The 13,961-nt window shown below is 47.7% G+C and overlaps 1 protein-coding gene across 1 annotated transcript in view; it reads left to right on the top strand.

The window, feature by feature from the left end:
• The first annotated feature begins 9,687 nt into the window (after positions 1-9,687).
• Positions 9,688-13,961, top strand: part of LOC125466071 (proteinase-activated receptor 2-like) — a 38,885-nt gene continuing 34,611 nt past the window's right edge. Inside the window, exon 1 of the mRNA XM_059638543.1 lies at positions 9,688-9,872. Within this exon, the coding sequence (XP_059494526.1) occupies positions 9,794-9,872 (79 nt within the window). The 5' untranslated portion in view covers positions 9,688-9,793. The remainder of the gene's footprint in view (positions 9,873-13,961) is intronic.

Below are 13,961 nucleotides of genomic sequence, written 5' to 3'. Positions count from 1 at the left end.
GAGTTTTTGTTCCCACCTAAACAATTATGTGCAAAATGGATCAAGTTCTTCTGGTTAGAACGCTGCCTCCCCCCACTGCTGGAAAGGTTCCTCTTCTCTTTTGTGTGCCGTCCCACACAATAGTTAGATTCATCCTTTGACCTTGAGTTTTCTGCTGGCTTTTCTTCAAATATTTCTTCTTTTTTTCCAATGTGTTGTTCTTGTTCAGCCTGGAATGTCACTTAGCTGCATATAAAGACCACTTGTTCTTCTGTTAATATCCTCTCTCTGATGATTAACATGTTGTCAGTTTCTTGCAAGTACACTTCTCCTCTCTCTGACTCGCTGTCATGATACACTCTGTCATTACGGAGACAATCCTACCTCGAAATAAATCAGCTTTCAGTTGCCGAAACTTGCAGATTTCAGCAATAAGTGCAGTGACATTGATGGAGAGTCTGCCTCTCCCCTTATGTTCTGATACTGAAAACCCAACGCTAGCAAGCAATATTAATATGTGGTTCAAAGCATGACATAGAGACATAGAAACATACAACATGCAAAGCTTTCAATATTTCCCCAATGTTTCAATTATCTGATCCTCAGTAGGTTTAGGCTTTGATCCAGTTTGTAACACTCATTCCTGTGCACTGATAACAGGCCTGCTATTCTTATTGACTCAGCTATTTGGTTTAATTCTGTAACTAGTCCATAGTTTTACTGTTGAGAGTGTCTGATACTTTGTTTAATTTCCCTATAATTAACAGGTGGAAAGCTCAGTGCCATTCTAACATACCAGAAATTTAATTGTATCAGAGAACAGCAACTCATATTCCGCCTGGGAACCCTGCAGCCCAATAATGTCAATGTGGACTTCACCAGTTTCAAAATCTCCCCTCCCCCTACCGCATCCCAAAACCAGCCCAGCTCATCCCCTCCCCCCACCGCATCCCAAAACCAGCCCAGCTCATCCCCTCCCCCCACCGCATCCCAAAACCAGCCCAGCTCGTCCCCTCCCCCCACCGCATCCCAAAACCAGCCCAGCTCATCCTCTACCCCCACTGCATCCCAAAACCAGCCCAGCTCGTCCCCTCCCCCCACTGCATCCCAAAACCAGCCCAGCTCATCCCCTCCCCCCACCGCATCCCAAAACCAGCCCAGCTTGTCCCCTCCCCCCACCGCATCCCAAAACCAGCCCAGCTCATCCTCTCCCCTCACTGCATCCCAAAACCAGCCCAGCTTGTCCCCGCCTCCCTAACCTGTTCTAACTCTCACTGATCCCCTCCTCCCACCTCAAGCCGCACCCCCATTTCCTACCTACTAACCTCATTCCGCCCCCTTGACCTGTCCGTCCTCCCCGGACTGACCTATCCCCTCCCTACCTCTCCACTTATGCTCATCTCTACAGCCTCCATCCCCACCTCTTTAACTTGTCTGCCTCCTCTCCACCTATCTTCTCCTCTATCCATCTTCGGTCCGCCTCCCCCTCTCGCCCTATTTATTCCAGAACCCTCACCCCATCCCCCTCTGTGATGAAGGGTCTAGGCCTGAAACATCAGCTTTTGTGCTCCTGAGATGCCGCTTGGCCTGCTGTGTTCATCCAGCTCCACACTTTGTTATTCCAGAAATTTAATGCTTTGTTTCACAACAGCTGGTTCTGAAGTTTCACATGGTCTCAGCCCCACATTTCTGACACATTGTGATATACAATGTGATTAGTGGGTTCCAAAAACTAAAGTAATGCCAACAAAAACAAAGTTGCTGGAAAAGCTCAGCAGGTCTGGCAGAGTAAACGTTTCGGGTCCGGTGACCCTTCCTCAGAACAGAAGTAATGTTCAGTAAGGTAATGCCAAGTTGCAGAGAGGGAGTGCTGATGGGCGAACAGCGATGTAGGAATGTATTTCCAACAAGGCACAGTGACTGCTGTCCTCAGGAGGGGAACTCCGTCTCTTGCTGGTCCCAAAACATATCCGAAGGAGAAATGCTCTGGCTGCCATTGTCTGGATTAGCACAAGATGGATTTCCTGTGTAGTGTCAATGCTGGCAGGGCTCTCAGTGATAGGTGACCAGTCAGAGGGTCTTTCAGGTTTAGAGGGGGTATTTGGCCTTGATGAGAGGTAATTATCAGAGAGACGCCTTTAACAAAGAGCTACCCCTTATCAACCCTTGTAAAACTGATTAAAATAAACATCAAACTGACAGACCACCATCCCTGCTTTGGGTCGGAGGCATATCTCTACAGAGCAGCTTGACACCGTCTGCAGCACAGGTCCCAGCCAAGCTCCTTCCAAGGCAGTAAAACCATCACGTATTGAGTGTAGAAACTGCAGGCTGACTGAGACATCCCACCGAATGGAGATCTTCATGTCTTGTTGATGTCAGTCTGAAATTTCCAAGTACCCTCGTTTCGGCCGCAGTTTCTAAATTCTGTGTCATTGACTAAATCAGAGGTAGCTGTTTCCTGGCCGTGACTCACAAAAGGTTCCAGTCAACAAGAAAGTTTTAACAATTGTCTAGAGGGAAGTGAGGGTCTTAGAAAGGGGAGATGGTGGTGTGGTGGTAATATGAGTGGACTAGTAATGCCTAACCTCAGACTAATATCCTGGGGAATACAGGATCAGATTCTATCACAGCAGATGGTGACATGGGAATTTAGTTAAAATTCTGAAATAAAAAGATAGTCAAATGCTGAACATGAAACCATTATCAATTTTCATAAAAATCCACCAACTTCACTAATGTCTTTCAAGGAAGGAAATCCATTGAGCTCAGCTGGCCCAACTATATGTGACTCCAGACCCACAGTAATGTGGTTGATTCTGAATTTCTCTCTGAGATGGCCCAGCAAGGTACTCAGTTCACGGGGCAATTAGGGACAGGAATACACACTGGCTGAGCCCATATATTCTCAAAGATTTTTTTTTTAAATGTCAGCCTGATCCCTCACTGATACTTTTCCTTTGGGATGGCATGGGAGCTGAAATTGCTGACTCTGTCATCGGGCACAGACTGTGTCAGTCATTGCTTTGGAACTGAAACTGGAACCATCTAGCTCAGTTTGCATGCTGTTCTCTCATTGACCTGGGCCAGGTTTAATAAGCCTTTGGAAGGTGTGCTGAGGGCAGGGTGAGCCTCGGAGGCCCTCTGCTACTGATCCCATGTTTTCATTGAATAAACATCAGGCCTGAGGTACCTCAGAGAAACTCAAACAACCTGAATAAATAACATGAGTCTTGGGCATGGCTGCTTTGCCAAGACTGTGATTCAGATCAGCTTCAATGCCTCATTTCTCAAGTGTCTGTGAGAGTGTGGTTTGCTTCCCAGCCCCTTTCACATTTACTGCCGTATATTACCACTTCTGTCAGTTCATGGGGCTGGGGCATTTCTTGCCCATCCTTAGTTGCCCTTTAGAAGGTGGTGATGAGCTGCCATTTTGAACTGTTGCAGTCTACTTGCTGTGCATTGACCCACAATGCCCTTAGGGAGGGAATTCCAGGGTTTTGGCTCAGTGACACTGAAGGAACAGCGATATATTTCCAAGTCAAGATGGTGAGTGGCTTGGAATGGAATTTGAAGGTGGTGGTGTTCCCACATATCTCATAGAATCCAATCATCATAGAATCCCTACTAAATGGAAATAAGCCAATTGGCCCGAGTCCACACCAACCCGCCAATGAACATCCCTCCCAGACCCAACCCCTTCTCCTGTAACCCTGCATTCCTTCATCCTCCTAACCTGCACACCCCTGAGCATATGGGCAATTTAGCAATGGCCGATGCACCTAACCTGCTCGTTGTTGGGAGGAAACCAGAGCAGCTGACAGAAACTCACACAGGCACAGGGAGGATGTGCAAATTCCACACAGACAGTTGCCTGAGGGTGGAATTGAACCTGGGTTCCTGGTGCTGTGAGGCTGCAGGGCTAACCACGGTGGCTCACTGTGTCACCCTTGTCTTTCTAGATGGAAGTGGTCATGGAGTTAGAAGGTTCTGCCTGAGGAAACTATAAGGTACAGTGTGAGGGGACTTTGAGAAGGAGAAAATATTTTAAAACACTTCACCATGTTATGGACTCAGCATAACACATCAAAGCAGCAGTCACTTTTACTTCCCCTACAATAGTGATTTCTGTGATTGTAACTCACTACCAGTGTCATCAGCACAGGTTACAGCACAGGAACTCCGTGACCATATTCCCACAGGCTTCTGTCTCATTTGCAGTTCCTCAAATACTGAAAGAATCCATGCCCAAACCCAAGCTTGCGACAATTTCGAATTAGAGATGAAGACTTAGATCAGCAGCTGCCACATGAGCACAAGGCAACAACCATCTCCAACAAGCCAGAACATAGAACAGTACAGTACAGGCCCTTCGGCCCACCATGCTGTGCCGACCTTTTATCCTACTAAGATCAAACTACCCTGCATACTCTACATTTTACTATCCTCCATATGCCTATCCAAACATCGCTTAAAAGCCTCTAAAGTATCCGACTCTGCTTCTTCCTGTCCCGCAGGCCCGACCAGTCCCCCTCCACCGACACCCTCATCTGCCTAGCTGAACTCATCCTCACCCTCAACAACTTCTCTTTCGATTCCTCCCACTTCCTACAGACTAAGGGGGTGGCCATGGGCACCCGCATGGGCCCCAGCTATGCCTGCCTCTTTGTAGGTTACGTGGAACAGTCCCTCTTTCACACCTACACAGGCCCCAAACCCCACCTCTTCCTCCGGTACATTGATGACTGTATCGGCGTTGCCTCTTGCTCCCCAGAGGAGCTCGAACAGTTCATCCACTTTACCAACACCTTCCACCCCAAACTCAAGTTCACCTGGGCCATCTCCAGCACATCCCTCACCTTCCTGGACCTCTCAGTCTCCATCTCAGGCAACCAGCTAGAAACTGATGTCCACTTCAAGCCTACCGACTCAGCACCTTAGGAGCACAAAAGCTGACATTTTGGGCCTAGACTCTTCATCAGAGAGGGGGATGGGGAGAGGGAACTGGAATAAATAGGGAGAGAGGGGGAAGCGGACCGAAGATGGATAGAGGAGAACATAGGTGGAGAGGAGTGTATAGGTGGGGGGGTGGGGAGGGGATAGGTCAGTCCGGGGAGGATGGACAGGTCAAGGGAGCAGGATGAGGTTAGTAGGTAGGAAATGGAGGTGCGGCTTGAGGTGGGAGGAGGGGATAGGTGAAAGGAAGAACAGATTAGGGAGGCGGGGACAAGCTGGGCTGGTTTTGGGATGCAGTGGGGGGAGGGGACGAGCTGGGCTGGGTTTGGGATACAGTGGGGAAAGGGGAGATTTTGAAGCTTGTGAAGTCCACATTGATACCGTTGGGCTGCAGGGTTCCCAAGCGGAATACGAGTTGCTGTTCCTGCAACCTTCAGGTGGCATCATTGTGGCACTGCAGGAGGCCCATGATGGACATATCATCTAAAGAATGGGAGGGGGAGTTAAAATTGTTCGCGATTGGGAGGTGCAGTTGTTTATTGCAAACTGAGCGGAGGTGTTCTGCAAAGCGGTCCCCAACGTAGAGGAAGCCACATCGGGTACAATGGATACAGTATACCACATTGGCAGATGTGCAAGTGAGCCTCTGCTTAATATGGAAAGTCATCTTGGGCCCTGGGATGGGGGTGAGGGAGGAGGTGTGGGGGCAAGTGTAGCACTTTCTGCGGTTGCAGGGGAAGGTGCCGGTGTGGTGGGGTTGGAGGGGAGTGTGGAGCAGACAAGGGAATCCCGGAGAGAGTGGTCTCTCCGGAAAGCAGACAAGGGTGGGGATGGAAAATGTCTTGGGTGGTGGGGTTGGATTGTAGATGGCGGAAGTGTCGGAGGAAGCTGACTCAGCTGTGGCCTCCTTTTATTTAAAGAGAAAGAATATGTGTACTCACAACTGTTCCTCTCTTACATTGGCTGTGCTTTATCACATCTTACTGAGGGAAGCCTTTGACACATTTCCTTTGTCTTCCTCCTTTTCAAGGGCCATCCTTGAGCTGGGTGAAGAACAATTGCTTTGGAAGTTGGAACTAAGGCTTCCTAAGTATGTGGCTGGCCCAGATGCTCGTGGCCTTCCCCTGGTGCTATTGGCTGCAATATTACTCCACCCACACCCCCAGCTGATGTGGTGCATTCATCTTAAACAGCACTGATGGAACTTCTCAAGGGTCTAGAGGTGGCATCTCTATCGAGTCCAAGTTTCTGAACTATATGGAAGAGTCGAAAGAACAAAGGAATCACATAAGGATTTTGCTATCAGCACAGGTATCATACTAGCGAAAGGCACTCACTGTAACATGTCTGAAGGTGATGCTCACAGATTGGATGGTAAATTGAATTATTGTCAGCCTTAGATGAAAGGTAACTGCCCAGGTAAGAGAAGAGTTCCATCTTCAGGGTGATGTCGCCATTGATCTTAGTGGAGGGATAGATTTGAGCTTGGCCTGGGACAAACTGATAAAGATGAGTCTTGATGTTGAAGGTGAGACCAATTCTTCAATATGTTTCCACGAAGACATTGAGTGAGGCTTGAAGATTCTCTTGAGAGACCAGCGATGACACTGCCACCTTCAAACTGAAGCTCCACAAGTGGGGTTGGTGATGTTTTCTTCTTGGATTTCAACCAGTTGAGGTTGGTAACTTTTCTGCCTGGCCCGTGGAAAATGTCCACACCATTCGGAATCTTCTTCCTAACAAGGTAAAGGTGGTGAAGTTGATGGAGGAAAGGATGGAGTGATGACACATCCCTGCTTGACCCCAGGCTTGACCTTAAATGTTTGTGTCATATTACCATCGGTGAGGGCCTGAGGGTATCTTGTTGTGGGGAAATGTAGAATGTTGGTGAATTTCGCTGGGCAGTCGGACTTTGACAAAATCTTTCATAGTACTTCCTAACTGAGCCTTGATCAGATCAACAAAGGCCATGTGCAGTGTTTGGCATTGTTCCCATTCCTGGCATTTCTCTTGGATTTGCCTAAAAGTGAAAATCACGTCCATAGTTTCACAGTTTGGTCGGAAGTCACACTGACTTTCAGTAAGGATTTCCTCAGAGACTGGGAGAAAGCTCCAAGTGAGGATTCAGGCGATGATCTTGATGGGAGAGACCCTGCCCGATGGGAGAGACACTACCCGATGGGAGAGACACTGCCGGATGGGAGAGAGAGACTGCCCGATGGGAGAGACACTGCCCAATGGGAGAGAGAGACTGCCCAATGGGAGAGAGACACTGCCTGATGGGAGAGAAACACTGCCCGATGTGGGAGAGACACTGCCCGATGGGAGAGAGAGACTGCCCAATGGGAGAGAGACACTGCCCAATGGGAGAGAAACACTGCCCGATGTGGGAGAGACACTGCCCGATGGGAGAGAGACACTGCCCGATGGGAGAGAGGCACTGCCCAATGGGAGAGAGACACTGCCCGATGGGGGAGAGACACTGCCCAATGCAATGCGAGAGACACTGTCCAATGGGAGAGAGACACTGCCTGATGGGAGAGAGGCACTGCCCGATTGGAGAGACACCGCCCGATTGGAGAGACACTGCCCGATGGGAGAGACACTGCCCGATGGGAGGGAGACACTGCCCGATGGGAGAGAGATACTGCCCGATGGGAAAGACACGACCCGATGGTCGAGAGACACTGCCCGATGGGAGAGACACTGCACAATGGGAGAGAGACATGGCCCGATGGGAGAGACACAGCCCGATGGGAGAGACACTGCCCGATTGGAGAGACACTGCCTGATGGGAGAGACACTGCCCGATTGGAGAGACACTGACCGATGTGGGAGAGAGACACTGCCCGATGGGAGAGAGACACTGCCCAATGGGAGAGAAACACTGCCCGATGGGAGAGACACATTGCCCGATGGGACAGACACTGCCTGATGTGTGGGAGCGGCACTGGCCGATATTAGGAAGAAAGTGGTCACAGAGTCCAGAGGTCCCAAAATAAATCCCTGCGGAACACCACTGGTCACCGAGCTCCAGGCTGAATACTTTCCATCTACTACTACCCTCTGTCTTTCCATTAGACAGACACTTTGTCTCCAGACAGCAAAATCTCCCCCAATCCTGTGCTTCCTGAATTTCTGAATGAGCCTACCATGGAGAACCTTACCAAATGCCTTGCTAAAATCCATATACACCATATCCACTGCTCTACCTTTTACGATGTGATTCGTCACATCCTGAAAGAAATTACTGAGTCTTGTGAGGCATGACCTGCCCCTCTCAAAGCCATGCAGACTATTTCTAATCAAACTGTGCTCTTCCAAACAATTATAAATACTATCTCTCAGAATCCCATCCAATAATTTGCCCACCACAGAGGAAAGACTGACTGGTCTGTAATTCCCAGGATTATCCCTATTCCCTTTCTTGAACAAGGAAATGACACTTGCCATCCTCCAATCATCTGATGCTATTCCAGTGGACTCTGAGGGCATAAAGATCATCACTAAAAGGTGCAGCAATCTCCTCCCTCGTTCCCACAGGAACCTTGGGTATATCCCGTCTGGCCCAGGGGACTTATCGATCCTCTTTTTTTAACATTTCAAGCACATCTTCCTACCTAACATCAACCTGTTCCACGCTGTCTTCACAAACAACAAGGCCCTGTCACTATTGAACACTGAAGCAAAGCATTTATTGACGATCTCCCCTACCTCCTCCGACTGCAGGCACAAGTTCCCTCCAGTATCCCTGATTGGCCCTAGCCTCACTCTGGCCATCCTATTGTTCCTCACCTCAGTACAGAATGCCTTGGGGTTTTCCTTAATCCTACCCACCAAGGCTTTTCATGCCCCCTGGAGGAACACAGCAGGCCAGGCAGCATCAGAGGAGCGGGAGACCCGAGACCCTGGAATGCTCTGCCCCAGAAGGCAGTGGAGGCCAAGTCTCTGGATAGTTTCAAGAAAGAGATAGATAGAGCTCTTAAAGATAGTGGAATCAAGGGTTATGGGGATAAGGCAGGAACAGGATACTGATTGTGGATGATCAGCCATGATCACAATGAATGGTGGTGCTGGCTCGAAGGGCCGAATGCCCTACTCCAGCACCAATTGTCTATTGTCTATTGTCTTTTGTCTAGGACAGAAACATTGACTCTCCTGCTCCTCTGAAGCTGCCTGACCTTGATGGGAAGGTATGCTGAAGCTATGGCAGCTATTGAGTTAGTTTGTGGGGGGGAGGCTAGGCACGACAAGACATTGATTATGAGCCAACGAGCCAAACGTCGAAAACCCAGTTTCTCTCAGGGATCCTGGTAACAGGACAAACTGTGCCCAGACGCAACTAAACAGTCCCATGGATTGCAGCCTGTTCTCAGTGAGGTGAATGGAAAAGAAGACCGGGATGTGGAGAAAAGTGGGAGCAGTTTTAATGTTACACTATTGTCCAGCATTAAAACTGCTGCCATCGGAACCTTGGGTCAAACTCTTTGCAACCAGTTTTTGTGATCGGTTTCGAAATGTTGTAACGAATATGTGAGTCATACAAAGATGAATGGGAGAATGGCAGCTGTTTATTGGAATGGTTTTGTTCTTAAAGTGAACACAGACTGAACAATTCCAGAATCCTGACTCCTCGGTATGTTACTTGTCACCAATGTGAGTTTCTGTTAGGAATATTTTACCAGCCAGAAGCTGGGGGTAGTCCCTCAGCCTAACATGAGCCTGTGATGTTGATTTCCTGGCAATCGATTCCATGAGCTGTGTCTACGTCGGGTTTCCTGTGTCACAGAGAACACAAAGCCATCAAACAGCCAGATTGCCCTGAGAGTCTACGGGCGAGGTCAGCAGCTCTACACCAATGGCCAAAGCATTCTACCGAAACCTTGTTCTGCTTGTACTGTTATTCTTACCTACAGCACTCAACCAACTGAATCAAGGTAAGATTCATATTTTATCTTGTTAACAAACTCAACATATTTTTGTGAAAGCGTGTTTCGAGTTCTTTGAACAGATGCTTTTGGATTCTCAAGAGGCAGCTGATGAGATGCTGCGTTCTGGTTAATGTATGAGATAAGAGTGCATGTTGGTGATGGATTCACACAGACACTGGCCTGCTTAAAAGACAAGAAACAATTTGCCACTTTCAGATATACACTGTACCTTGTGGAGTGCTACAGGGATCACAGCTTGGGCCTGGCCTGTTCTTGGTATTACTATATATTAGTGAATTGTGACTGTATTTGCTGATCGATGCAAAGGAAAGCAAATTGCAACAATGCAAAGAGACAGCAAAGGGATAAAAAGAAGTGAAGTGACTGCATGAAGAAAGAGTGGAAAAAAGTAAGTTAGATTACTAAAATTAAAGAAACAGAATATTACCGGAAGGAAATGTGGTAGAGTCAGGTTTAATTGAGGTAATCAAAACATCATCCAGCTCTACAACTTGCTACCTCATTAAGTAATTACTTGAATTGGAACAATGTGAAGGATTATGGTGAAGGGGCAAAGATAGTAAGAACTGCTGATGCTGGAGTCAGAGATGACACAGTGTGGAGCTGGAGGAACACAGCAGGACAGGCAGCAGGAAAGCTGACATTTCGGGCAGGGACCCTGCTTCGGGAAAGAAAAAGGCATTCCTGTGTCACATAAAAATGCTGCAATTGTGTAAAAGTTGAATACTTGTTGACTGGACTGATACCTGGAATGTTAGTCGAATGAGGAACTGTTCGACAGGCTGGGCTGGAGTTGAGGAGATTGAGGGGTGTCCTGATTGAAGTGTATAAGACGTGGAATAATCTTGACAAGTTGGGTGTGCATTTTGTCCCTTGTGTGGGTCTGCTCAAACCAGGCGGCACTGTTTTAAAGTGAGGGCTCACCCTTTCGGGACAGAGACAAGGAGATTTGTTTTTCTCCCTTGGGCCGTTGTGTAACTGAGAGAAAGTTTGCCTCAGAAGGGGGTGGATCTGGGGGACTTTCAATATTTTTAAGGTGGGGGTGGATGGACTCTTGGCTGGGGGTCACAGTTATCAGAGGAATGTGGAATTCAAAGCACCAAGGGGGTCAGTCATCGCTCAAGGGGCCAACTAGCTATTTCTGCGCCTGATTTGTATGTTTGAGTGTTGATGAATAGAGAAAGACTGCAGACTGCTGAGATAGAGATGGATCTAGGTGTCCCTGTACCTGAATCACAAAATATTACTTTTTTGATTCATTCATGGGCTGTAGGCTTCGCTGGCTAGGCCCAGCATTTATTACCCATCCCTAATTGCCCCCCAAGAAGGTGGTAGTGAGGCTGCCTTCCCAAACTACTACAGTCCATACGCTGTAATCACAGTAAACATGCAGGGACAGCAAGAAAGTGGGCAGGCAAAGAAGAGTCTAGGCCCGAAACGTCAGCCTTCCTGCTCCTCTGATGCTGCTGATCCTGCTGCGTTCCTCCAGCTCTACACTTTGTTATCTCAGGCAAACAGAATGTTGTCCTTTAGGAATAGAATATAAAGTTAATTAAATAACGGTACACAGAGTTGATGAGACCACATGTGGAGTACAGTTTATAGACTTGGTCTCTCTCCATGAGCAGTGTTGGAGATACTTTGAAAGACTCTCGGAGAAGTCCTCACTTGGGTGATCTCTGGAAAGGTGCAGAGATGCTGCTGTTGGACTGGGGTGGACAAGGTGAAAAATCGCACAACGTCAGGTTATAGACCAACAGGTTTATGTGAAAACAGAAACTTTCAGAGCGTTGCTCTTTCCTCAGGCATAGTGTGAGAGAGACGGTATAAGACACAGAATTTAAAAGCAGAAAGGTAACAGCCCGACAACTGACCCCCTCTTGTTCAATCTTTAAGTTTAGGAAGGAGACTAAGGATAAAATGCAAACTCCAGATTCCACTCAAGTCATTATACCAAGATAACGAAAGGTTTATCGATGTGTACAAGAGGTGACATCTCAGGACAGACAATACATTTTAGGTGTGAAGTCTCACTTACAAACTGTTTATTTTTAAACTGGGGTTGGGTTTTATTTACTTACGTAAACCAGAATATATCTGCAACTACACAAACATCTTGGATGGAATAGTTCATCTGTGTGTGTGTGTCCGTGTGTGTGTGTGTATGAATGTATATATGCGGGTGTGTGACTGTGTGTCTGTGTGTCTGTATATGTGCGTCTGTTAGTGTGTGTATGTGTATGTATGTTAGTGTGTGTGTGTGTTTGTGTGTGTATATGCGGGTGTGTGTATGCGTTATGTGTGTGTGTACATGTGCGTCTGTTAGTGTGTGTGTGTGCATGCAAGCTTGTAGACATGCATGTGTGTGAATGTGTGTGTGCGTGTGTGTATGTGTGTGCCTGTGTATGTGTGTGTGTGCACGCGCGCGCCATGTGTGTATGAATGTGTGTGTTTATCCATGTATGTGTGTTTGTGTGTGTGTGTGAGTTTGAGTGTGTCTGCGTGTGTGTGCATTTGTGTGTATGTGTGTGTGTTTATGCGTATGTGTATGTGGGTTTGTCTGTGTGTGTCTGTATGTGTATGGGTATGTTAGTGTGTGTATGTGTGTGTGTATGTTAGTGTGTGTGTGTGTGCTTGTCTATGTGTGCATGTGTGTTTGTGAATGTGTGTGTGTATGTAACTGTGTGTGTTTATGTGTGTATGTGTGTGTATGTCTGTGTCTGTGTATGTGTATGTGGGTGTGCATGTATGCATGTGTGTAGATGTGTGGGTGTAAGTGTGTGCGAGCTCATGTGTGTGTGCATGCGTGTGCATATGTATGTGCGTGTGTGTGTGTTTTGGGTGTGTGCGTGAGTCTGAGTGTGTGTGTGTATGTGTGTGTGTGTGTGTGTGTGTGTGTGTGTGTGTCTGTGTGTGTGTGTGTGTGTGTGTGTGTGTGTGTGTGTGTGTGTGTGTTTTTCAGAGGCTGATGGCCTCAACCAGTATCTTGCGGTCATGTCTTGCAATAGATGACCTCACTCATACTCTATATGCTCACAAAAGCTCACTCTCTCTCTCTCTCTCACACACACTCACACACACACTCAGTCACAGTCACTCTCACACACACACTCACTCACACACACATACATACGCACACACACACATACACACAAACACACACACACACATATTCACACACACACAGACACATACACACACACTCTCACTCTCACACACTCACACCCACATACACACTCACACACGCACTCTCACACATACTCACACACACACACACACTCACACACTGTTACTCTCACTCTCACACACACACACACTCTCACTCTCACACACACACACACACTCACGCATACACACACACACTCACACATGCACACACACACATACACACACACAAACACTCACTCACACACACTCACACCCACATACACACTCACACACTCACTCACACACACACACAAACACACTCACACACAGACACACACACTCACACACACATATTCACACACACACACACACACTCAGTCACTCTCACACACTCACACAGGCACATACAGAGTCACATACTCTCACTCACACACTCACATACACACACACACACTCTCACACACACACTCACCCACACACATACTCACACACACATATTCACACACACACACAGACACATACACACACTCTCACTCTCACACACTCACACCCACATATACACTCACACACGCATTCTCACACATACTCACACACGCACACACACAAAGTCACACACTCTCACTCATACACACACATACTCACACACATTCACACACACACACACACACTCACACACACACTCACACACTGTCACCCTCACTCTCACACACACACACTCACACACACTGTCACTCACACACACACACACACACGCACGCATACGCACACACACACACTCACACATACTCACACACATTCACACACACACACACTCTCACACACACACACACACACACACACACACTGTCACCCTCACTCTCACACACACACACTCACACACACTCTCACTCACACACACACACACACAAACTGCACGCATACGCACAC

This window comes from Stegostoma tigrinum, chromosome 30, assembly GCF_030684315.1.
Source record: "Stegostoma tigrinum isolate sSteTig4 chromosome 30, sSteTig4.hap1, whole genome shotgun sequence".
Taxonomy (NCBI): Eukaryota; Metazoa; Chordata; class Chondrichthyes; order Orectolobiformes; family Stegostomatidae; genus Stegostoma; species Stegostoma tigrinum.
The sequence above is the reverse complement of the archived record's forward strand: the minus strand, read 5'-3'. Positions and strand labels throughout refer to the sequence as shown.